Source organism: Tiliqua scincoides, chromosome 1 (assembly GCF_035046505.1).
Source record: "Tiliqua scincoides isolate rTilSci1 chromosome 1, rTilSci1.hap2, whole genome shotgun sequence".
In the NCBI taxonomy this organism is placed as follows: domain Eukaryota; kingdom Metazoa; phylum Chordata; class Lepidosauria; order Squamata; family Scincidae; genus Tiliqua; species Tiliqua scincoides.
In genome coordinates this window covers 95888066-95914298 of record NC_089821.1, presented here as the reverse complement: position 1 = coordinate 95914298, position 26233 = coordinate 95888066, and the positions used below count along the sequence as shown (strand labels likewise).

Below are 26233 nucleotides of genomic sequence, written 5' to 3'. Positions count from 1 at the left end.
AGCGCAAACCCCACTGGCACAGCTACACCAGGGCTGGAAAGTGGATTGGATTTGGCCCCAAGTTAAGTACAAGTTAAGCCTGTAAGTTTCCATTATTCACCCAAGGTAAACTAGACTAAGCAGTTTTAAATTTGGTTTACCGCTATGGAAAGGCTGAAGCAAATGTTTAACTCTCCCACTGAAGTTTATGTGACTTAAAAGTATTTCACTTTGGCTGAATTGGGTGCAAACATTTTAAGAATAAAATACAGGGAGCTAATTCAGTAAAAGTATCTTTTTGTTGGATCCACACCTTTTGGCAAGAACACAATGTCTTAATTATCACTAATAAATGTAAACTCTCAATGTTTCCAGTATGCCTGAGGCGGTGTAAAATTCAGAAGTATGCCAACACTGACCAAGAACGGCTGGCTAGTAAGAGTGAGTATTGCATGGCATGCACCAGCACCCATTACCATTTCAAACCATTACAAACTACAAATCATTGGTTTAAAACACTGTTTAAACATGAAGAATGATCTTTTATCACCAATGGGATTTAAAAAGCAGCCCAGCACATTTGCAAGCAGACTTCAGTGCACATCTACAATATTCTGACAGTGCTGACCCAGACCTAATCTCATAGTACGGTTGCCATGTGAGGTCAGTTTGAAATTCCCTCGCTGTGCCAATCATCCCACACAGCAAGGCACTTTGTGTATATCATCCCTCGTTGCCAAACTGTCTCTACCATTTGGTTTGTTCCTGCTTTGCTGCCATCTGCTTCCCGGAACATTTGGCAGTACTGTGGAGATGCTGCATTTTAAAAAGGTGATTGTTGTGTTGAGCCAGGATACATTCAAGTGGTTTGCTACATGGAGGCAGTTTCAAGTGGCCTCTGTGTAGTTGACACACTGTGAGAAAGTTCCCACTGCAGACTAAAGAAGACACCAGACCATAATGAGGGCTGCCACAATTCCATTCAATATAGCCATGCTGTAGCCCATGTGAAAGGAGTGTCCCGTCATTCGCCTGAGAAGAAAACAAAGTCAACTGGTAACAGTAAAGAAAAAAACAATGAATAACCTACCAAGTTTTAAGATTTAAAAGGAAAACTGATCAATAGACCAGAAATGGTAAGTTTAGTTCCAATCACAGAATGATCAATTCTAATTTGTTATGTATATGTTTAAAATACACTTTATTAGTCACCAAATGTCCAAACAATTCTCTCCATTGCTTAGCAGACAGGACTCCTTCTGTAGTGCCTCTTCATTCTCCTTCCTTTCTCACAAGAGCCCTGCTTAGAAAGTAGAAAATCTCCATTCCTAGAGGGCCTTTGTGAGAAAGGAAGGAGGATGAAGAGGCACAGCAGAAGGAGTCCTGTCAAATGATGGGGAAGCAGGGGCTGGCAGGCAGCCAGGGTGGGCTTTAAGAAAAAACTGTTAACCAACATATTTCATTAATCAGCAACCCCCATTCCCCATAGATGTTGGTTAACAAAGCTTTTGCTGTATTTGCTGAAAAACAATAGTAACAATCCTTACATTTAAAATGAGCAAATCCTGTACTTCAGACAATCCAGAAATTTAGCTATAAAAATCCACAGTTTGCAAATCAAGTAGAAAAATAGCACACAGAAAATACTGGTTCATCCTGCAGGCAACTATCAGCACAACTGAAGACATTTAGTGGTTGTAGAATACAAATCATCAGAAATTATGTTATTTAAAAACAATAAAATTAAACAGGAGTCTGTCCTCAGTAATCGCCATAACTGCAAGTACTAGGCTGAAAAAAACAGAAGGAACATACTTCTCACGAATCAAGCTGAAAAAAACTTATACAGAAAACTCATGATCAGCTCATTACAAAGATCTGGTCCTACATCTTATAGCTCAGCCAAGTGATTTGTAATGATTGAAGCTCCTAGCAAAGCCACTTGATGTGTCACTTGCCACCTTATAGCAAGGAGGAACTAACTCAGGGCCAAGGGGCAAACAGCCAAGGGGCAAAATTCACTGCTATCCTCCCAGGCCCTGCCAGTGCAATGCATGCTGCCTTTCCACTACCCCTGACTACTGTGTTGTTCCTTGTAAGAAGATCAAAGCATGCATCTAGAGAGATTGCACACATTCTTCCTTTAATTTTTAATAACTTATTTCAGATCTCACAGTTGCTCCACAATCTCCAAATAATCTAGTACAGGGGTGCTCAATAGGTAGATCGCGATCTACCGGTAGATCGCGAGGCAAAATGAGTAGATCGCGGAGCCCTGTCTCTCCAAACTGTTAATATGTCAGTTTCGTCTAGTGACTAGATGAAACTGACATATTTAGCTGACACTAAACTGACACTGAAACTGACACTTTAGCTGCTCTTCAGGCATGCAGCAACAAAACTGATGAAACTGACTAGACTCTAGTCAGTTTCATCAGTTTCCTGGTGCTGCATGCTGAGCAGGAGCTAAAGTGGGTGGGGTGGGAGGGGGAGCTGGGCTGCACTGGACAGAGGCGCTTCCTGGGGCACCGTAGCAGAAGGGGGGAGGGGCGGGAGTTCGAGATGGAGTCGCTCTGATGGCGGTTGCCGCGGGAGGCCCCGAGTGACCCTCCCCTTCCCTTCCAGTCAGGCCCAACCCAGCCCAGCCATGCCCGGCCCAGCCGCCCCTGTAGGAGCCCAGAGGTAAGTGCTGCGGCCGCTGCCGCTCTCGGTCGGGGCTGACAGGTGAGACAACCCCCCCTGGCCCCCCCGCCGCTGGAGGAGGAGGGCCGGTGGGAGCAGTGTCTCCCCCGCCTGCCGCCTGCACGCGCAGCCCCTCTCCATGGAAACGGGGAAGCCCCCCGCCCCTTCCGAGGAGGACCTGCGGCTCCTCCCTCTCCCTGCTGGTCTCGGGGCGCAGCCACAAAGAGTTTGGGGGGGGAGTGGGGACCTCCTCCCCCCCATAGTGCAGCAAGGCTGGGCATGTGCCTCTTGGGGGGACCTGTGGCTGCCCCCAGTATGTGGGGTGGGGAGAGAGGAGAGGCCTCCCGTGTGCTTCCTGAAGCATCTGGTGGGCCACTGTGGGGCACAGGAAGCTGGACTTGGGCCTCCTCTGACCTGGTCCAGCAGGGGCTACATACATCAAAGGGGGTGTCTGTCAGATGCTTCCTTCCCCCCTGGTAGATCTCCGGGCCTTGCTGGGTTTCAAAGTAGCTCTCGAGCCAAAAAAGTGTGAGCACCCCTGATCTAGTAGCTGTTCCTTACACCTTTCAAACACTCTCCTCAACTTCTGCTCTGAATCATTTGGAGAGAATAAAATTCCACATACAGCAGCTGTTACAGTTGCCTTGTGTTTTGACATCCAGAAAAGTTAGGGCGACAGTAATAAAGGGAAAGTAAATGTAGTGGTGGCTTGAAGGTAAAGCAGGAGCAAAAAATTTTAATTCTGCTCAAAATCTTGTTGCAAATATGTCTTTTACTTAAACAGGGCCATGAATTAACCTAAATGCACAGCAAGTTACTCCGTGGCATAGCCAAGTCAGGGTAGGGGGGTACACTGCCCCCCATGGCAGAGTGGTGGTTTTCTGCCACTTCCACTTAGGGGGGTTATAGCACATACTGGAGGTCTGCAGCAGACGCAGTGAAATCAGCCCTTCTGCCCACCCATCTCCCCGTATGGCTCCAAACCGAGCTGTTTCCAGGGGTAGGACTGAGCATGCACGCAGGAGAGGGGGTGACAGCTCAAGTATGGGAGAGTGACACAATGAAGCAGGAGGCATCATCACATCATCCTGCCCTAGGTACCCATCCCCTCCGGATTCACTACTGGGGTTACTACCAGTTCCTAACTATAATTGCATATTATGTACGTAATAGCCATTTGTTTCATTTATACTTCACATGCAAATACCTCTCTCCTCCCTAAGCTAGCTAGTCTGGAACCAGTACTACATAATAAAACTATAGTTTAAAAGCACTTATGAGTGTTAATTCTATAGTAATTTGATATATGTCCTCATGAAGAGGAGATATAATGTAAAAAACATACTCAGAGCTACGAGATAGGCGTACGATATTCAGCATATAAAAACCTGTAAAGATTGGAATACTGAATATATGTAGTTAATTTTTTTCTAACACTGCATTTCAATTGATTTTTAAACAGCTAGATACACTACATATATTTTAATTTTTTCCGACACCACACTTAAACTGTTTCAAGAATACAAGGTAAAAGGAGCATCACCATAGCCTATTAAAACTTATGCTAGCACGCACCCTACTGGCTGGTTTGTAAATATGCTTAATTTGCTGCCTTAGGAAAGACTTTTAATGATAACTTCAACAACACTGTTTTTCGTATGAATCTTAATAATAATTTAGACAAACATTAAATCTTTAACTAAAATAATATGGCACACATTATTTTAACTGATCTCTTTGGCTGCAGCCCTGCTACTTCGTCCAATATCAATGGGCGTGAAGTGACTTTTCTGAATAGAATGTTGTGCCAGTACCAGTGGACTAACAGCTATCCTATGCACGCTTGCTCTGAAATAAAGTCCCAGTGTAAAAAAAGGACCTTATTTTCACATAAAGGACTGCAACCAAGTGTACACTGCTCTCATCTCTTTTTGTAGCCTGCTGTGCCACATACCCAGTCACATGCTTCTGTCACTGGGTGGTATCCTGCCTAATACTCCTACTTCTGTTCACAAAGGAAGCTTCCATTTGTGGAGGGATATTCGGGGGGGGGGGCAGAAGTGTTAGATGGAATACCAGCCCCTTTCTTTAAGCGGTGTACTGTATCCTATCAGGAGGGCATCCTGACTAGCCCTAACACCCATCAGGGGCTCCCTTTGCAAAGGGAAGCTTCTTCTTAGAATGGAAGTTGCAGAAGATGTTCTTGCACAAGTGGAATGCAAGTAGAACATTCTCACTTTTCACAGAAGGGAATTCCTTTCACAAAGTGAGTTCCTGACACTGGAAGCACTAGTTAGGACACCACCCTTAGGTTTTTACCTTTCTGCTGGCATCTTGTTATGGTTGTGTTTTTTGATACTTGGTTATATAGTGATTTTAAACACTGAAAATCACCTTGTGAAGACTTTGGTCTTCAAAAACAGATTATTGCTTCACAAAATAAATTAAAAGGGTACTCACTTGAATCTTGCTGGTGATAGCGGAGTAGGAGGAAACATTCCTGGTTCAAAGGAGTCAAAATATGTCACCGTCCAAGAAAAACTGCAACACGACAGCCCTGTTGTCAAGGCTAGAATAAGGAGACTCCAAAATCCTTAGAAAAGAAATATACTATTAGAAATGGTGAAAGGTCAAAATACAATTTTAGACAGACAGAAACAGTTCTTTCCCAGTTCTAAAATAAGCAAAATGCAACAGGTATACCACCACTAGACTAACAGATGACACAATCTGAAAAAATGCACACTCTCCTAAAGAAGTGTGCACAGAATTGCAGCATTAACTACAGTTAGCCCTGTAGCAGTTTTTTTTCCTCTTCCAGTTTAGCCATTTTAATGTAGCAATACTACTACAAATCGTGGGCTTGCATGGCAGGAGAGAAAGCTTGCAACGTCTGGTTCTGGTTTAAGGCAAACTGGAGTTTGTTACTGCATCTGAACTCAGCAAACCCCAGCTTGTTACAGTAATTGTGAATGCACCAAGATATCAAATTGGGAATTCTATCACAATTTTAAAATAAGTTACATAAAGCCTTACCTAATATGCTGGTTTCTACACTATCCTCAGTCTTCCCTCTTTCAGATCGCAAATCTGCAGACAGAAGAAACAATAATGAAACAATAATTCTAGGAATTATAGGGGGAAAAAATTGTCCTTAGCAAAGCTGCTGCTCCTATAGGTGATACATCCAATTATTTGTCTCATAAGTCACTGGACAGTAAGAGTTAGAATGCAAATCAAAACAACTGTGTTGTTAAACATGTGCACAGTTCTGTTTCATTTGCCTAGAGAGCAGGTATGCAGTGTGCCTGCTTTTTATAACATCCCTTTGTTATGTGGAAGAGAACGCCAAGCAAAATCAAGTCATCCTTTGTCTTATCTTGCCATGCTCAATTGCTTTACATTTTTTCCAGGCTTGGGTCAGTTCCAGCATTGGAGCCAAGTTGAAGAAAAAACTGTTTAAAACCAACATAGAATTGCTAATTTTACTCCGTTTCCCTACACCTTTTGTAGGTGTTGACCTCACCCACCCCATTTTGTAGAAAATTGGGACAAGCACGGTTACTACACAAGACCTGTTCAGATAAACACTGTGTGGATACTGTCGACATGATGCCAGGGATGGTGGAGTCTGGGAGTGTGCTCACTAATCCTGCCGCCACATTGACAAATGCTGTATCCAAGTAACCTCTCTTTCCATAAAAGTATGTCAGTGCAAATAAACACTATACGCATGGGTGTCTAGTAGGGGATTTAGCAGGCACACTGTTAGCCCTCCTAGCACTGCATGGAGAGTATCCTTGTAATATTTGATTAAGATTACAGCTAACCCTACATCTACTCTGGCCCACATTTAAACAAATTTGATTTCTACATACCTTTGTGCCACAAAAGCATAAATAACCTATAGGAATTGCTCCAGTAACTGCTCAGTGGTGTGACAAATTACACTAACATTAAAAGTATCTCAGTTACACAACCAGTGCAATGGTAAGATATATAGTAACAGGTGTCTGCATTACAAGGTGACCTTCTTCCACTGCCAGCTGGATACATGTTAAAGTATAACTACTAATTGGAACAGGGAACAAAATTCAGAATTACATGACAGGAGGTCTAGATTAAAAGTGATATCACTTAGTTTTTATACCCTTTTCAATCTAAAGAAAATTGCTCTACACATGGGCTTCAGGAAAGCAAATAAGTCACCATACTAAAGACTAAACCATGTGATAGACTAGGCAAAAATCTGACCCAACACACTGCTACTTCTGTCCCAAACAGACTTTCTCATAGTTACCCACACCCTAGTTAACTCAGGTAGGTTCCTGCTATGTGCACAGCATGGAACTGCCATTAAGACCTCCACCCCAGCAAAACTTCAGCTGAAACAAAAGTACAGCGACTAGAATATTAATGGGCTTCTCCTTATGCAACCATGTAATGCTGTTGTTGGTGCAACTACATATGATACCAGCAGGTTTCTGGATACAATTCAGTATGACCCTGAAAACCCTACACAGCTTAGGACTGCCTCTCTCCACATAAGTCTATCTGTCCTATAACCTCATAGGGAAATACCTGCCTGTGTGCTTTGATTCTTTCTGCAGGGTCATTGGTAGTGACCCAATAGGAAGTTCTCCATGGTGGTCCCCACCCACAAAATTCCCTGACCAATGAGATACAGCAGGTCATCTCAGTGCCTATCAGGAGGCCTTTGCCAACTTGCTTTAATGTTACCTGGTTTTGATCTGTTTGATATTCTAGTGCAGCGTTTTTCAACTAGTGTGCCACGAGATCAGAGCAGACAGGCAGCAGCCACACACGCAGAGGAAGCAACTGCTTTGAGCCTTATGCTAAGCAGAAGGAAAAGGAGCAGGCAGCCAGCCAGCAAAGGGGCTGGTCACAGCTGCTTTGCACCTCCTGTTGTCGCTTGCTTGCTCCTGTGCTAGACGAAGGCTGCAACCCGATCCTGATTTACCTGGGTGTAAGCCCCATTGACTATTATGGGGCTTACTTCTGAGTACACACGCCTAGGATTAGGTATTAAGTCCTTGCCTCCTCTGTGTGCTGACTGGGCGACCAGAGAAGCTTGGAAGAGGTCCCAGCGGGTGGAGTGAGAACAAGTGAGTCTGCTGAGGCCACCAGCCTACGAAGTGGATGGCTCAAAGGGTCCTGGATAGTCCCTTTTCCTTACCACAGTTTGCCTGCAACTCCCCAAAGCGACCCTCCCTGCATTGCCTTTTAGGGGAAGGGCATTGGGCCCCAATCCTCTCCATACTTACCTGGGAGTAAGCCCCATTGACTTTAATGGGGCTTACTTCTGAGTAGACATGCCTAGGATTGGGCTTTTGGCCACACTTTTTCTTAAATACAGGAGCAGGCAATTGGTACTTCTCCCCACCCCACTCCCTCCCACAGGCACACTGCCCCCCAAATCTCGTAATTGCAGTCAGCACCTCTCTTACTGTCCCTCCCTTCACTCTTCCCCACCTTCCAAAGGTTCAGAATCACTTGCTTCAAGTTCTCTCTTCCCCCCACTCCAGCTGAATCCTGTAGTTGTTTCACTCATGTCTCTTCATTGCCGCTCACCCCACAGCTCTCCACTATGTGCTCAATCTGACCTCTTTGCCAGCACTTTCTCGCATAACACTTTAATAACATTTTCATCCTTTTCACAATCACATATCCTTTCCTCTCCAAGCTTCTTGTGAGTTTCTTTGTCATGTAATAATATAATTGTATTAACTATATTAACAATTAATTGTAATGTAGTGATTTAATGTAAGTAAAAAACTGGTAGTGTGTCTTGACCATTTTAGTGCTGTGAGCTGAAAAAGGTTGAAAATCGCTGTACTAGTGTATCTGTGATGACTAGGTTATAAGTTTTAAAACAAAAAGATACACAAATAACTACCATAATGCAGGACCCAATCCCATTCAAATTTCTAGGACTGATGTAGCTGTGCCAACAGGGTGCGTGCTGCAGCCTGCGGTGGTGGGGTGGTCATGGAGGCCTCCTTAAGGTAAGGGAATGTTTGTTACACCACCTTGGGGCTGCATTGTGGCTATATTGCCACCAGTAAGTTGGACAGGATTGGGATGTCCTGGAACAAGCTCCCAATAACTGTCACAATCTCATGAACACCCCTTTGTTCTTTTTAAAAAGTGATAGCATTTTCAATAAAAAAGGTAAACCCAGGGCACCACTTTATTATTCAATTTTACACAGCCCTTACAAATTTGATATACTGAATTTTCCAAGTAGCCACTGTAACACATTAAAATTAAGGCCAGTGAGGAACGCCACAGCAGACCTTACAGATGAAATCCAACAGGCCAAACAGAATACAGCATTGGTCAAGCAGCACCATTCTTTTTAGTTAAAACTATTAAGAGACTTATAGCATGAATCACTATGAGAATAACTATTGCGGTGTTAGTTTTGTGGACTACAATCCACTTCATCAGATGCATGAAAAATGTTATCCTCAGTAGAAGTGCGCACGACACACCAACATGTGCGTCATGTAACTGTGTACAGAAGCACACATGAAGTACAGGCCTCTGCCTGGTTTGGTTACAACCTCAACACTATTGAGACTATTTCTCTACCAGCTCTTTCTAGCACACCCTTTCTTCTCTGCTCCCATTTTTTGTGAGAACCAAGGCCAGCCAGCAGCCAATCTCTCTCTCTCTTCCCCCCCCCCCCAATATTACAGAGCCACAGGCATGGCAAGCTCAACTGGTTTCCTTCAGATGTGGCTTTCCTACAGTGCAGGCAGGATAAGGAAATGAGAATAGCCCCCCTGGATCAGGTTCAGGGCTGATGTAGTCCAGCTTCCTGTATCTCACAGTGGCCGACCAGATACCTCAGGGAGCACACAGGACAACAAGACACCTGCATCCTGTTGCTTCTCCCTTGCACCTGGCATTCTGACATAGCCTACCTCTTGAACTGGGAGGCTGCACATACCCATCACGACTTGTAACCTGTGGTGAACTTTTCCTCCATAAAAGTATTGAATCCTCTTTTAAAGGCATCTAGGCTAAGTGCCATCACCACATCTTGTGGCAAGGAGGTCCACAGTTTAATTATATGCTGGATAAAGAAATATTTTTTGTTCTACCTCTTACAATGCTCTGTTTTTGTGGATGTCCTCAGGTTCTGGTGTTGTGTGAGAAAAAAAATGGACATCCCTCTATTCACTCTACCCATTTATTTAAGGGATTTTTATATCAGCCTCTCTCAAGATTTCTCAGGTGGTTTACAGATAGGCAGGCTGCTTACAAACCCCATTTTTCTCAAATGGAGTTTTTACAATTATTGTTCTACACACAATTCAATTCCTCCAGATGATTTACTTTCAAGCCGCAGATCACACCTTGGCCAGCTCTCAGGATTTTACCTGTTTCTTGCCAGCAGACTCCAACACTTTCTTGCAGACTTACACATGCCTACTCAGAAGTAAATGCCATTATATTCACTATAGTTGCCTTCCACTGAGGGCACCCCATCCTCTGGCTTACTCCCAGGTAAAGGGGGATGGGACTGCGACCTCTTGCAAGTACTGACGGTCTCCCATCCAAGACTGACCCAAGGCCGATTCTGCTTAGCATCTTCAGGCAGGACAGCAGCTCAACCTCCAGGCCACACCTCTATCTGTACATCTCAAGCATGTGCCACCCCCCTCACCTCTCAAGACCAGGCAGGCAATAGCCAGAAGGAAAGCCAGCAGGCAGAGGGCCAGGAGGCAGCAGACGACGGCGCAGGCTCTGCTCGGCCACCCGCGCGCTCCGTGCTGTGCCGGAGGGACCAAGTCGGCGGCACGGGAGGTGCCCTCATCCCCCTCCTCGAGCTCCTCCTGGAGACTCCGCGTCACCACCGTGCCGTCAGGCGACCACGGCGCGTCGGCGCGCACGCTCCGGTAACGGTCGAGCCTCGCGCCGCCCCTGAAGGAAACCGCCATCGCCGCGCGAATTCAGCTGCACATGCGCAGTGAGCGAGGCCAACGGCCGCCTTTGGAACGTTCCTCCCCCTCGACCGGAACTTCTCAGCCGACGGAGCGGAAGAAGGCCACAGAGCCTGCCTCTTCCTCCCCGAGCGGATATGCTTCAGGGGTCGAGCCTTCCCTCCTGCTGCGTTCCTTTAAAGGAAGCAGCCCGGAAGTGCGGCGGCGCGTGAACTAACGGTTCTTCTATCCATGGTCCTGTTCTTCACCTTCCTTTCGAAGCGCCTCTCGGCCCCCGTAGCTCCGCCCATCTCAGCCACAGCTCGCGCGAGCCGCTTTCCCAGCGTCCTTTGCGCGCGGCGCTCTCTCCCTCTCTCTCCCCTCCCCCCGTTTTCCCTGTGTAGTTTCCATTCCGCCTCAGGCCCCTTGGCTGAACGAGGTTCGATCTGCTCGCGAGAGCGCGCCCCCCCCGCCCCGCGCTGAGGGGAGCCCCCTCCCTCTCCCGCCTCGAGGCGCTCGGCCTACACGCCAGCGCGGGCGGCCGCGTCCCCCGACCAGCCCGGCCGCGAGCGAGCGACGGAGCGGCTCGGCCCCTTCGCGGTTGGGTGACCCCCCCCCCCGCCAACGGTTCGGCGCAGAGCCCGCCCGAATCGGCAGGGCGTCCTCGTCACGGCCGGCCGCGGCCAGGGGAGGCGATGTCCGGCGGGGACTCAGGGGCCGCCGCGGCCTCCCCGCAGCCGCTGCCCTTCTCCCTGCCCAAGCCCCCTCCCCTCATGCAGCTGAACCCGGGCGAGGGCGTGCGCCCCGTGGTGGCCGCCGGCGCCGAGCAGTCCCCCAAGAGCGCCCGTCTCGGAGGCCGCCCCGACTGGCCGGCCGGGAAGCCCGTCAGCCTCCTGGCGCCTCTGCTCCCGCCCCGGGGGGAGCCCGAGCCCCTCTTGCCCTTCGGGCCCGCCTCGCGCCAGCCCCTCAGGGGGCGGCTGCTGGGCAGGGGCGGCGGCGGCCTCCTCAGTCCTTCCATGAGGCCCGGAGCCGGCGGCGGAGGCGGTGGCGGCGGCCTGGGCCGAGAGTCCCTCATGGTGAGTGGCAGGGCTCGTGCACCGGTTTCTCCAGCGAAGCTTGGTTGGCGACGGGCCGTGTGGTCTTTGGCTGCACTCCTATCACACCTACCTGGGAGTAAGTCTCATTGACTCTCATGGGACTTACTGCTCAGTGGACGCCCCGCGGACTGGGCTCTGAAACTGCAATCCTATCCACACTTTCTTGGGCTTTATGGTTATGTGGAGTTGTCAGAACTGAAGTTCTTTTCTGTTGAAAAGAAAATTGGGAGGGAAATGAATGTTAAAAAATTCTGGTTATCGCTAAGTTTTGATGACGTGCATGTGTTGTTTAGTATTGTAAGCTGCCTTATTGTTAAAGCGCCACCTCTGATCCTAGGAACAGTTCTGATCCTAGTAGAACAGCATTTCTAAACCAGTGGTACTGGTACTGCCAGTGGTATTTGAGGTAGTATCTGGTGGTACTCACAAGACCCCTAGACAACAGCCACCCAGCAGCGCGAACAGGGACAGTGGTTGGAGGCTTAGCAGGCAGAGCACTGAAGCATGCTTTTCCGTGCTTGAACAAGATCTCTGGTCCACCCTGAGCCTTTTTCTGATGTTGATTGTGTCGAATCTGCCTCCCAACCTCGAAGTAACTGGTGATGATATCCGGTGGTACTTCGAATAGGTGGACAATGTGAAGAAGTACAGCAGAGGACAAACCTTGAGAAGCACTGTAATAGAAGTTGTATTTTCAGGCTTACATATTGTATCCTGAGTACCAAATGAAGTTGTGTCTGCATAACATGGGAGGATGACTAACTTGTTGCTTTGCAATTTGTATGAATACAGAAATGTGGTAATGAGCTTTGATGGTGGATTGTGATTGTTGGGGGAAAGAAGGCTATGTGATTATGCAGAATTGCCAGCTGTTTTGGCTGTAATCCCATGCACACTTACTTGGGAGTAATTCCTATTGAGTTCAGTGTGATGTACTTCTGTGTACACCTACATAGTCTTGTGCTGATAGTAGCCTACTTTATATAGCAGCAACTTAGTACAGACTTAGGAGGACTTTGTAATGAATAAGTTTGTTGTAGTGGTTTCCAAGCTTTTTCCACTGGTGGCTTCCTTGACCTGCTGGGCCATTGACTGAGGCTCCCCATTAGGGCTACAATCCTATATGTCAGTGGTTCTCAAACTGGTGGGTCTTGATCCACCTGTTTGTGTAATGCTTACCCCATCCCTTTAAGGGGCGGGGAAAGGAGGAGACAGCGACATTGCTAAGGGGGTAAGCGGAGATGTTTTGCACTTACTTTGAACTAGGTAGGGCTGCAGGAGGTGCAGAGAGCCCTGCGCAGCACTCCCCCAATCTTCAGTAAAATCTTCAGTAAAAGCGGGCTTTGCGCCTGCTTTCACTGAAGATTCCAAGCCTCGGGGAGCGCTGTGCAGGGCTCCCTGCAGCCTCTAGCAGCCCTACCTAGTTGGAAGTAAGTGCAAAGCACCCCCTGGCCACCCCTAAGTGACGTGATCCTGGGGCTGCGTTACAGCCCTAGCCCCTCCTCTGCAAGTACTTACTGAGGGTGTAAAGCACCCTCAAAGTTTGAGAAATGCTGCTATATGTTGTATAGGGCAGTGGGTTTTTGCAAGGATTCTGTGGCTGCCCTGGCTGGTTTCTGTGGCTCCCTGGGGCCACAGCTCACAATTTGGGAACCACTGGCATAATGCAGTTTCAGCTGTGTAATACAGGTAGAGCTTGTTTATCCACAAAATTTGCATCCATGGATCTGGCTTAATGCGGGTCCATTGGACCCGTGTTGAGCCAGACCCGGCTCCACCTGAGCCCTCCGGTTCCCTCCTGAGGGCTTTCTTGAAGTCTGGAGAGGCAGCGCGTGTCTGCTCGTTGCCTCTTTAGGCTTCAGAATGGCCCAGAGAGGCGGAAAAAGTCATTTCTGGTCTCCCTTGAAAACAGAAAGTGGCAATTTTTTGCCATATTAGGCATTCTGAGGCCTGGGGAAGCATTTCAGAAAACCCACCTGAGCCCTCCAGAGGAGTGCTCCCTCCCTTTGGAGAAAGAGAGAGGTGGAAAATTGCAGATTTGATTATCTGCGATTTTCAGTATTAGCGAGGCGTCTGCGAACAGATCCCTCGCGGATACCAAGACCCCACCTGTACTGAAATGCAGAAAATTAGAATCTAACCCAGATGTACGTTTCGTTCATAAATAATGTTATCAGATGTATTGTAAATGCCTCAGAAGCATAATGTATGAAGTGGTCCTATGATTTTTTGTGTTTTATTCCACTTGATGTTTTAAAAGTTTTTAAAAGCTAGCAGAATTTACTGATTTTTTAAATTCGGACAAGTTTTGTAGAATGCTGTTCTTTGTGTTTGAGTTTCTGGAATACTGAGCTGCCAATAACTTTGTTTTTCAGATGGGACACCCAGGGATGCCTCACTACCCACCCATGGGAATGCATCCTATGGGCCAAAGGCCACCCAATATGCCTCCGGTATCTCATGGAATGATGCCTCAAATGATGCCTCCAATGGGAGGACCTCAAATGGGGCAGGTAAGTTGGTTTCTGAGAGTTTTGTTATAGTTTCTTAAAAGCAAGAACTTTTGAAGTGGTATTTTAAATCTATTTAAGGATTTGGCACTTGCTGTTGCAGGGTATAACCTTTTCTTTTTTGTAAATATTCTTATTTCTGTCTTGATTAAAACAGAAAATTAGTTGCAGAAAGGCAAATGATTCTGGCATTGGAATGTGCTTGAATTATAAGGAAAAAACAGTTTAAAGGTCCACGTCAGGGAGAATTATTAGGCAGTAGCACTATAACGTAGTTTACAGGTATTCCTGGATATTGGTGGTTAGATTTTGCACTGTGAAGGCGTTTTCGGCTAGTGCTGTCAGGTATTGGACATGGTCTTACATATTCAGAATGAATAGCATAGTTTTATATAACTAGACGTGTTTGAAAATGTTATTTATTTTTTTCAGAAGTAAGCCCATTGTGTTCAGTAAGACTTGGGATGTAATCCTATTTTACTCACCAAAACAAACACCTCTATGTAGAATTCTGAAAAGTATACCCAGTGAGCAATTAGGCCTTTTCAACCTGTGCTTTTGTCCATCCTCCCCCTTGCTCTCTGGTTGTAGCATTTTGTTTGCATCCTCTGTGCTCATCTGGAGGAACTGGAAAGAAAATCCTCTGCTTTCCTCTCTAACGGTTGTTTCCCTGCCAATAGAACTTCCTCATACTGGGGAAAAAATCCCAGTTCTTTCAATAGCTACAGCAACTCAGAGCTTGGATTCAGGAGTGGTGGCATTTTGTCTGGCCGCTATTACCAGATTCAGTCTTGCCACTAACATAAGCAGCTTCTGTTTCTTCCCTGAAATCTTAGTTGAAGATGACTAGTGGGGTACTGTTGCAGCCAGGCGTCTCATATCATTCCAACCTATGAACAGTATGACAGTACAAATGAGTACAGTACAGATTAAACAAGGAAATATATGTAAAATAGCTGGGGCAGTGAGAGGTATGTACCTAATAACCTGTTTTCAAAGACAATTTTAAGGGAAACTCTTAATTTAGTTTTGCTGCTCAGCCTTCCTCTGACTACTAGGTTTCATTAAAATTTCCATCATCCTCATTCCTGTGTCACCTAGCATTTTATCCAATGTTTTCATATGATGTGGAAATCATAAGACATAAATTGAAAAATGCAAATAGGTAACTTTTAGTGTATTGAGGTTTTTATTTTATATAATTAGGCAGGATGATGTGGTTGTCTAGTATTCAGAATATAGGTTTCTTGTGCCATAGACTGCAAGTATCAGACTGAAAATCCCTCAATTTGGGGGTCCTAAGTTTTTCCTATAATTAACTTTGTTTATTTAGGGAACAAGTAGTGGCTGTATTGCTCCAAATTGCTTTTAGCCACCATGCCTACTAGATATTTACACCTCATAGTCTACTGAAGGTTTACCCTTATTTAAATACCAGAAATGTTCCTGTTTCTGCTAGATTTCCCCTTTTCTCATCTGTTTATAGAGGTCATGAGCCTGAGAATTGCGTGCATATCTCAGAAAATGAAGACTACTTCAAAGCACGGTTGTCAAACACACAGTCACTGGCAGTATTGCCACGTGTTGTGGCTTTTCAAATGTTTGATAAACTCCTTGCTGGCAGGTAACACAAACTGAGTTTATCAAGCATTGGGGTTGTGATCTGTGGCTTGCATACTGCTCATGCTCTGAAGCCCATGAGTTTGACAGCTCTGAGTTAAAGAATCCTTGGGGTTCTGAAGTTACCTGGATAGAGGTTTTTAGGGAGCTTCTCATGCGTGGTACACAATTATTTGGAAGCAGCAGTGGGGCAAGACTCCTTTCTTCTCCTGCTTCTACAGGATGGTGGGGAATGGGAGGGCCACTCCCATTCTTTCTTCTCTTCCTCACGCTTCCAAGAAAACCTTGTGGATTGAGGGTGGAGCAGTAGCCCTACCAAATACCTCTCCCTCCACACAAGATGGAAGGTAAGAGGGAGCAGTAACCTGATGCTCCCTGAAGATACACGGGAATGGGGTCACATGGCCAACCTTCCAGGGACTGTCACCATATTCTGGGGGGTGATTTCCCAAGGATTTTTCATGGGATCTTTTAGCCATATTAATTGGCTGAGTATGACCAACTCAGTATAATAGTATTTGTACAGTCTGTTGCTCTTTTTGCCATCCTCTTAGTTCTTAATAAGGTTGAATGGGAAATATCAGAAATATAACTTGCTGCATTCTAACATTTCTTCAAAAATTCATTTCCAGTTAAAATAGCATGCACGTACAATTGCAAATTAGTTCTTCGTAGTAACTTCCTTGGGTCTCTGCCTTGGATGGCTTATATTAGACCCACATGCAATGATTGCCTTGCAAATTCACTAGCGTATGAAGAATTGCCCCTCTTGCCATATTTATGATGGTTTAAGGAATAAGGGCAGTGATGTGGTTTTAAGTTGCTAGGGTAGTTTGCATCCCTGTTGCATGCTTTTCTCAGCTTTTTTTAACAGTTCATGTTTTTGAACCCTGCAGTCATAATTCTTAAACTTTATAGTACTCTTCATCTTGGAACATCTTTGCAAGCATAACTCTTACTCCAGCCCTGTGAGACAAGTTCTTCAGGTATTATCCTCTGTTCATAGATGAGGTAAATGAGCCCTCAAGACTAATAGCATTTATTTAGGTCACAGAGGGATTTGGTTTGGGAACATGTGTTAGAAGCTTTGGAACTTAATTGATTTGGGCCCCATACTTATAGTATTTCATGAGTAGTGCTAATTTTGGGGTGATTTTAGTATTAAACCACTGTCCTTTGGGGGCCCTATGATTGTGAGAGCACTTTTCTGCTGTCCCATCTCCCCGATCTTCTACTTTCTTCACATTTTGCCTTGGGTTCCCTTTTGGCAGAACACCACTAGCAGCTGAAAAATCTTGCCCTTATTTGTTGCCCCTGTAACTTAGATTTCCTTCATCAGTTCTTCTGGTCACTTAGAGCCTTAGTTCTTGGTAAACACTCGACTATTGCCTGACTCCATCATTAGATTTATATCAATTTTTACCTACTTTTCTATGCTCCTTTGTTATGCCCCAAGAATTATATTGGGTTAAACACTACTTCCCTGTCAACGTAAAAAGACTTCATATATAGCAATGTGTATTGTAAACACATACTATAATCATATTTTGATTGTAGATGCCTGGAATGATGCAACCGGTGATGCCCGGAATGATGGCACCCCATATGTCTCATGGTCCCATGCAGCCTACAGGACCGGTAACTGCTCAATTTCTCTTGTGATTTTAAAGGTTAAGCATTTGCTGTATCAATTCATGTATAATAGTATGTATACAGAGAATAGTACGGTGTATTTTTCTATCTGAATAATTAAACTACTATTTTTAGTTATTGGAAGCCAAAAAACAGAATAAATGGTTAATGGTTCAAGTTTATTAATGGATATTGGGTACAAGAATAAGTTGTTATTGAATTAAATTACAGAATCCCTTGATTCTCCTTAAATAGTTTTATAATAATTATGTATAATCCTTTTAGCAAAATGATTAAAACTTAGGGCATTAGCCGTGGAGTTGAACAAATGATTCTTATAAGTAACATTTGCATTACTTGTAGGACAAGTAAAACAGTAGCATATGTTGTTGTGACATTTAAAGGTTTCTTATACAAATTTTTGAAAAATATTTCATTTAGAATGATTGTAAAAGACCAAAGTAGGTCAATATGGTAGTTAAAAATTGTCACTTTAAAATATTTTTCATTTGTTAAGAACTCTAAAATACAGAATTTTAATACTGATAGCAATGTATTTTTTTGTGAATTCTGCTGAGTAGTTTAAAATGTGAAGCTCTTTACACAATAAAATGCCTCTATATATTTTCAAATACCAAGTAAGTTTTCATTGTATCCAGAGATGTTTCAAAAACATGTAGGACTTCACTAATAAGGATAATTGTAGTCTTGATAATGTAGGTAAATGAAACTGTCACACATGCAAACTAGCTACTCTCCCCCACTCCCAGTGATCCATTTATGGGGATTCTTGGAGATATGCAACTAGCAAAGATGTCTATAGCCAGGATGGTGCTTACAGTCACAAAAATAATTTTCACGTTTACCCAATTAACTTTGAGTTTTCCTAAAAAGAGCACATGTACAGGAAAGATAGCATAAAGAGCAAAGCTGCCAAGTTATGTGTCAACAATAATAATCTTTAAAATGTGTTAAATGAATACTATTAGGAATAAGCTATACATGATGAGGTCATCCTCCTTTGTTTATGTGTCTGTACCATTCACATATGAGGGAAAGGGAGTTCAGCAGGAACTGTAGTCTTCTGAAAAAGTGGGTGAATGGAACTCGACTGTTCCTCCCTTGTTACTGCCAGCCCTTCTTTTCCAGCTGAAATGTGCATACTGGGTAATGGACCATGGAAACCTCAGTTTTGAAATTAAAATTGAATAGCCCATATAAGCAATAACTGTGATTGCTGCCAGCACAGTTTTGCTCAGGTCCATATGTCTGTAAAACAGTGCACATCAGATTTGTTGTTCCGGTACTTATTGTGCTGGGTTTGTGTCATCAGTTCCCTACTCGTTTATCAGTTGTATATCCCAGTTACTGAAGGCCGAATTCATTGAATGGGGTACATGTGTGTTAATAGTTTATTTCTGTTCTGTTGTGAAAGCATGGCAAAAGGCTTAAATGCACGCAGTTGTAACAGGTACCTTTTGCAAAACTGCTTACTCTGCTATTTTCCATCCTTCTTTCTTGATTCTCTCTGTAATTTAGGTTGTCATTCCTCTGTTTTTAGCCATTTCATCTACCTGAGCATTTGTGTGGAGGCTAAAAACAGGTGGCTTGTCAAAGTACTCATTTTTCCAGACTTAATTTAAACTGTGATCCTATACACATGTTCCTGGGAGCAAGACCCATTGAACACCATAGGTCTTATTTCTGAGTAGAACTGCATAGGATTGCACTATAAGACTCAAGTATGTTCATGTCATTTATTTGCTTGTTTAAAAAAGTTGAGAGCATTGGGAAAATCCAGTGTGAGTCAAAAGTTTTGCACCATCTTGTTGCCCGAAAGCATTTTAAACAGCTTTAGGCAACCAGTTGATGAGCTGGTTTGCCACGATTTATACTTATATTGGGCTGCCTGAATATATGTTGCACATTTATAGTAAAAAAAAATACAGTGTACAAAACACATAGACTGTAGTTATACAGTGTAATGTTTATAATACTATAGCTGTTTTAGTTTTTAAAAAAAGGTTATTTCTAATGTAGGTCAAATTATCACATAAATGGCATTTCATCATCTCATTTGGCAAATGTAGGGTTTGTGGATTGTTGCATCAAATACTTCACAACTATTATTTGAACAGTAGATGGCAGTACATAGAGGTTTGATTTCAAGATTCATAGATTTATCTGTTTTAGAAATGGCGAATGTTTTTCCCCATACGGTGAGTGACAGAACAACAACATATGGTTCATGAAACCATTTGTGCATTGGTTTCATGTAGCTTTTGACATTCTGTAGGATGCAGCGTGTTGAAGAAGAGGTTAAAAGCTCCTTAAGCTATGTTTAGTATTGGTACACTGGCTCCCCAAGTCATCAAAGTAACAGACAGCTGCTTTGGGGCTTTCACACAGGCACAGTATGTCTCTTGTGGTGCTTTTGCACATTTGCTATTGTGATTGGCCGGCAGGAGCCAACTGTTTTGACCTGCATATGTTCTAACTTCCATGCAGACCTCTAGAAAGGAACCGGTACAGACATGGGGCATAGTGTATTGTCTTTTTTCAGAAAAGATTCTGTGGGGGGAAAAGTAATTGGTATGTGAAGATGGAGTGTTCCAATTCCTATATTTCTCCCCTTCTTCTATGTATTTGATATCTGACAGGCTTTTTGAATGAGTTGTACAAAATATTTTTCTACTGAATGACAGGGCTGTATTGATAGAGTGAGGCATTACTGAGTTTTCTATTTCCAAAGTTCCTACCTCCCTGCCAATAGAACTGTAGCCAAAATGGCCTAACCCATTAAAAATATGGCAATTTCTGGATATTTGCTAAACTCCAGAGAATTAGGAACTTTCAAAAATAAAGCTCTTCATAAGGGGGAAAAACCTTTCCCCCCAAAACTTTGCTTCATGAGAAATTAAGAGTTGAGATTGTGAGAGAGACGTCACACTATTCTTGGGGAGGGAAATAACTTTCAATTTCTGTTTTCAAGCAAAAATTTGGCAGAATGTTTAAGTGTCCACGGTGGGGGGGGGGGGAAATATTGGAAACAGAAGAATTGACTTTGTAGAAATATGAAACTGAAAGATAAGGTTGCCTGTTGTTTATACTGAAGAGTCCGTACTAGCCTTGCAGCTTACCACTGTGGTCCATGGCGTACTTCCTCTGATGTAAGCCCTTTTTTGTCTAGTGGAACTTATAGGAAGATGGCATTCTGCAACATTTTCTTGTAGGACCCTTTTAGTTTTATATATAATGTGAAGAGGTGGGGAGGCTGTATTAGAACTGTGTTAACTGCTTGTTATCAAAAACATGAATATCTATGTTACTATGTAGATACTATAATCTTCAATATCCTTTTGTTTTTTTACAGCCAGGAGTTAACAATCTGGATTCTCAAGTTGGTATGTATTAATTTCTTGGGTAGGTCTTGTGAAAGAGATGGAAAAATAAGGAGATTTTCTAATCATAATATGAATTAAAGAATTGGTTCAATTCTATAAAGAAAATTTGAAAATATCTTTTAAAAAACAATCTTGTGCTTAGAATCATTTTAGGTTCTAACTTTTCTTTCACAATGCATATGTACCTAGTTCTTTGAGTATTTCTCTTGTTTCAAGGTTTAATAGAATTAAGCAAAAAAATTGTCATGTGACTAACTGCATCTAAGTATGTATTGGTCACAAGCAGATAGACGTAAAACCTTGTCTACTTAAATAGGTACTTGCAAGTGACTGGTTATTTTCAGCATATGTAATATATTTTCTCAGTGTGTCCATGATTCTGCCTAAGCTTCTTTCTGCTCATGCAAATTGTTGATTCAGCTTAATAGCCAAAAATCTTCTGATAGACCAATCGTGTTTGGGCCACCACTGTGCAATATAGTGGTGCCAAAATGGTTGCCGCTTTAACCTATCCCTGTAACAGGGGAGCAGCCAGTGGTCTCATTGGAGAACTTTGGTTCCCTTATTCTGTGTCAGGCCCCGGCAGCCCCATGGATCCACACCAGCTATTTAGCTGACTCAGAACCAAGGAGACCAGCATTGTGCTTCAAGGCCTAGGAGGGGGGATAGGATTTGGTAGTTCCCCTCCTGGGCCTAAAGAGTCACCATCTCCCACCCAGTTACGCCTACCTTCGCCCTCCCTTTCCAGGAACACCTCCCTGCCACTCAGCAGGAAACTTCTCCAAAGTCCAGTTGGGCTGCAAACCAGCCTGGAGGCCCAACACTACACCTTTCCTTTCCCCGCTGCCGCAATATGCCTTATGGCATGTTTGCAATAGTCATTGCCGGGGCAGTGCTTGGACCACCAACACTGCCCGGCATTAGGATTGGGCTGTGAGGCTTGTTAAATGAATTGGGTTTGTTCGTCAGGCACTTTTTAAGTTGCTTTCATACATTTTATATTTATATTTTATATTTCATAGGTTTAGCACCTCCTGGAACTCAGGTAAGCATATTGATTTTGTTCCTTTCTTAATTAATCCTTTGTTCCAGATTGTACAGTTTTCTGAGGGATGCAGTTTGAATGAGATTGTGCCTTCTTACCATGCTCAGTGATGTCCTTTGTCCCCTTCAAGGCCAACAAACTTCTATGCATGGATGTAAGATTTGAATATGGTGCCTACATGTGCACACAGAATCTAGTGATGTAGGTCCAAATCACACGGTCTGTTCTTGAAGTTTAAGTGCTCTTCAGGCCTTTATGCATGCATCTTATGTGCAGAAAGTCTGTCCAGACGGTTTCGCTGTGCATGACTATCCAGTGGGAAGGCACAGAAGAGTTTAGGAAGCAGGCCTTGAGTTCTATTGGGTAGTATGGTATTTCTAGCTTATCTGAATTTCCGATGTTATCTAAGATAAACATTGAATTATTATTCATCTTGAAAGCTTATATGTATGTCAGCTATGGTAGTTTAAATACTTGAGTTGGGATTCAGCCAAGTTCCACCATTGATGTCTAGGTGGCAGCAGAGGATCAGGATCATCCAGGATTAGAGATGTAAAATTTCCAGAAATTTTGAAACTTGGAAAAAAAAACCGGGTTTTGTTTTTAAAAAAAAAAAACAGAAATTTTTGGAAAAATTGAAAAAAAGCTACATTAGCACTTTTTTTCTTTTCCAGATTGAAAGTCATTCTGTTACTTTAGGAATATAAAATATGACTATGGACAATTTGACTTGGCATAAAATTATGACTAATGTATTAAAAATATAGTGTATCCAAAAAATTATTACAAAGACAATTTACTTTTTTTTATAATATTTATTTGTAATTGTAACAAATGGAGCAACAATCTCCTGAACTGAGCTGTAATTATCAGTATCAGTTTCAGTCTCTGCTTCTGCAGCTACTCTGTTATGTCCATCATTATCACAGTTATGATGGGCTTCAAAAAACTGAAGGTTTGCCTGAATTGAAACAAGTTTCTCTGCCCTTTCACATGTCAGTTTATTTCTTGATTTAGTGTGAGTGTTTCCAAACATAGACCAGATTCTTTCACATGCTGCAGAAGATGGAGAAATCTGAAGAAGACAAGAAGCAAGAGGAGTCAGAGGCTGTGTTGTGCAAAGACCTTGCCACCGTGTTGCAGGAGGAATATGTTTGGCATAATCCCAAATTGCTTTCCTACACCAAATCCCAATATACAGTATACACCAAATATGTTCTATATTCTGCAACATTTGAAAGTCCCAACCTTAAGTCCTAAATGTGATGCTTGTTTTGTAATCCAGTCAAATGCAGTCACAGTACTATCATCACTTCTATTTCCACCTTTGACTCTTGGATCCAGCAGATTTGCAGCAGCATGAATTGGATGCAACAAAATTCTTCCCTTTTTTTTATTAATCACTTTACTTTCTTCTATAGTTGAAGATATACTGAGTGATAGTATAGTTGATAGTGATAGCATAGTATAGTATCTTCAACTTAGATAGTTGAGGATATACTAAGTGAAGATATACTGAGATTTTCAAAACAGTTTTTATCTTGGTCATTAGATTTGGAATTTCTGACAAAAGTGCACTATCTGATTCATATGCAGTGATTGTTGCAGCAGTTGGCTTTAGAATCTTCAGGGAATTTTGCAGCTGAACCCAGAAGACATCCTGATCTAGAACAGTGTTTCTCACACTCCTGGGTACTTTAAGATATTCAGCTATTACAGTTTCTTGAAGAGCTTCTTTGTTTCTTTAGTGAACTTTCAAAAGAGATCACCACTCCAGCCCACCGAGTTTGACTACAGAACTTCAGTGTCACTATTTTATTCTTTGCATTTTTTTCTACTTGCTTCTTGAAAACTGCAGCTACAATATGAGTACCTTTTACTTGTTTTAGAACTTCTTTTGCTCGTCTAAAGATCATTTGAAGGGTGTCCAGTTTCATCATATCATTAAGAAGCAAGCTGAGCCCATGAGATGCACATTCTATTGCAGTGATATGTGGATACTTATCCATTATGATTTCCCATGCTGCTTTCATATTGCTGGCATTGTCAGTCTGCAAAGCAAATACTTTACCATTCCCAATTTTCTGTAGGACTTCACATATTTTACAGCTGATATACTCTGCAGTATGTCTGTTCTCTCCTGTTTCAATGCTTTTGTAAAAAAAAACAAGAACTGGTTGAGGTGTTATAACAAAGTTTATAATTCCTTCTCTCGAATTTGTCCATCCATCTGTAAGTAGTGCAAGACACAGTGCTTCATTAATTTTTCCTTGCACAGATTCCATGACATGTTCATTTTCTGACTCCAAAAGAGGCTTTCTCAAAGAATGTCTGCTGGGCAAATGGTATGATGGTCTTAGTAATTTCAAAGCTTTCTGCCAGTATGTATTTTCAGTTATTGAAAATGGTGTTCCAGAAGAATATATTGCTCTTGCAAGAACTTGATCAATTTTTTCCTGATCTTCAGATGTCATCTTGCCTACAAATGAAGTTATTGAATAATTTTTGGATGCAGCTGTCTTCAGTACCTGTTTACTTGAAGATGCTGCTGATGGCACAACACTTTGTGTTGCTGCTGATGTTACAGATGGAGTAGAAAGTGGACTTCTTGAAGAGAACGTTGAGAAAAACTATGTGCATTTTTATCAGTGTGGTCGTCTTCACTTAGATCCATGAAGGATTTTTTAATATCTACAGGACACTTGTTACATACAAGAATGTGTTTTGTCATCCTGGTAGCATTTGGAAATGCATATTTCGTCTGACAATATTTGCAAATCACATTTTTCTTCTCAGAAGAACTTGTAATGTTAAAATGCCTCCATATGCTAGATGTTGGTATCACCATTTTCCTGAGGGGAGTAGGAAAGAAAAATAATTTAATGGCTAATTTGCAAGAATACACTAATCTATGGTTGTTGGTAGGGGAAGTAAAGAACCAGATTAGTAGTAATTAAATCATTATTTACACAAAGGTTATAAAGATAAACTAATGTAGCTAAATGATTTCGTTTTCTGGAATCAGATAAATGTAAACTCTTAACCTTTTTAAATTAAGTATATACTTTCAGGTCCTTTTTGTTGCTCTGTATTTTCTTCCAATGCTTTGAGGCCTTGTGAAGAGGACAGAACAGAACCAAACATACCCACCCATATGCAAAAACAAAACTGGAACCTTTTTCTTTTCTTGTGACAATGGCAGCACCTCCTAAAGGAAGAAATGCATCTTGTTCTTACATTGGAGATTTCATTTTGTAACCTAGGACTTGCTTGTCCTCAGTGTACAGAAATTAGAATAATCTGATACCATACGTATTTTTTAGAAATGATTTGGAAAATATTTGAACAGCTTGTCTTAAAATATTTTATTCATCATGTTAAAATAAAACGTTCCATAATCAATTTTTTCTTTTTTTTCCAATTTTTCCAATTTTTCGGAAATTTATGCACGCAGTCATCTATTCAAATTAAAATCCACCTTGTGAATTGGAGGTGGACCCGAAACTGGCAGATGTAAATTTGATCTCCTGCCATGTATAAGTACCATGTGTGATTGCGTAGCATTAATAGTGTTGAATAAAAGTGTGTGGGGGGGGTGTTCCTGGAGGTGTCAGTGGTATTTTTCTGGCTTGAATTTTGGTGGTTTTCATTAAATGCAGTTTCTTCAGAAGTGTACTTTTCTTGTTATATAGCCCACGCCTCCGGTAGTTTGCTCAGTGCAGCAAACCACCCCCAACAACAGTACAGCTACTGAAGAACCTTCCAAACAGGTATTGTGTTCTTTTCTAAACTTCCAAACTTTTTTCTAGCTTTTGTTTTAAACTTCCTTGACATTTTGTAGAACTTGTATGCTCCTCTGCTCTTTCTAGAAATCTGTGTGGTCAGAACATAAATCACCAGATGGAAGAACATACTACTATAATACAGAGACCAAACAGTCAACATGGGAAAAACCAGATGATCTCAAAACACCTGCTGAGGTAAGCACATGGAAAAAAATATTAACTGTTGCTTTGGCCATGTTTCTGAGATTTTTCTTTTAGAATAGTATAATTTGTACATTATATTTATGTAAGCTTTTTCAAACTCTTTAGTAAACTTAATTGTTGTTGTTTAGCTACCATTGGTTTTAAGGATTTTTCTGCCTGGCGTCTGATGGCCAGATCCAACCATCCAGTACAAACAAAGTGACTGGATCATAAGGAAATTATTTCACAAAGTAGAGCAGTGGTATTCAAACTGGGGCATCACGATGCCCCAGCCTGAGGGTCCTGGTCCCTTTCCCCTTAAGGGATGGGGGCAGCCAGGAGGC

The 26233-nt window shown here is 42.8% G+C and overlaps 2 protein-coding genes across 2 annotated transcripts in view; one reads left to right on the top strand and one right to left on the bottom strand.

The window, feature by feature from the left end:
• Positions 1 to 509: 509 nt before the first annotated feature.
• Positions 510 to 10685, bottom strand: ARL6IP6 (ADP ribosylation factor like GTPase 6 interacting protein 6). Its single transcript, XM_066634988.1, has 4 exons — positions 10358 to 10685; positions 5698 to 5751; positions 5122 to 5254; positions 510 to 1011 (listed from the first exon to the last, which is right to left on the bottom strand). Exons 1-4 carry the CDS (start codon positions 10629 to 10631, stop codon positions 918 to 920), a joined length of 555 nt encoding a protein of 184 aa, XP_066491085.1. The 5' UTR covers positions 10632 to 10685; the 3' UTR covers positions 510 to 917.
• Positions 10686 to 11227: 542 nt separating this feature from the next.
• PRPF40A (pre-mRNA processing factor 40 homolog A) overlaps positions 11228 to 26233 on the top strand; it is a 37958-nt gene continuing 22952 nt past the window's right edge. The window contains exons 1-7 of the mRNA XM_066611974.1: positions 11228 to 11689; positions 14086 to 14223; positions 17398 to 17478; positions 20846 to 20876; positions 21899 to 21921; positions 25614 to 25691; positions 25791 to 25901. Of these exons, the coding sequence (XP_066468071.1) occupies positions 11309 to 11689; positions 14086 to 14223; positions 17398 to 17478; positions 20846 to 20876; positions 21899 to 21921; positions 25614 to 25691; positions 25791 to 25901 (843 nt within the window). The 5' untranslated portion in view covers positions 11228 to 11308. The remainder of the gene's footprint in view (positions 11690 to 14085; positions 14224 to 17397; positions 17479 to 20845; positions 20877 to 21898; positions 21922 to 25613; positions 25692 to 25790; positions 25902 to 26233) is intronic.

Coding starts and splice junctions, on each gene's coding strand:
- ARL6IP6 (XM_066634988.1), bottom strand. CDS start 10,631: ATGGCGGTTTCCTTCAGGGGCGGCGCGAGGCTCGACCGTTACCGGAGC. Junction 5,752..10,357: donor TGCCTGCCTGGTCTTGAGAG/GTGAGGGGGGTG, acceptor TTCTGTCTGCAG/ATTTGCGATCTGAAAGAGGG. Junction 5,255..5,697: donor TGTAGAAACCAGCATATTAG/GTAAGGCTTTAT, acceptor TTCTTTTCTAAG/GATTTTGGAGTCTCCTTATT.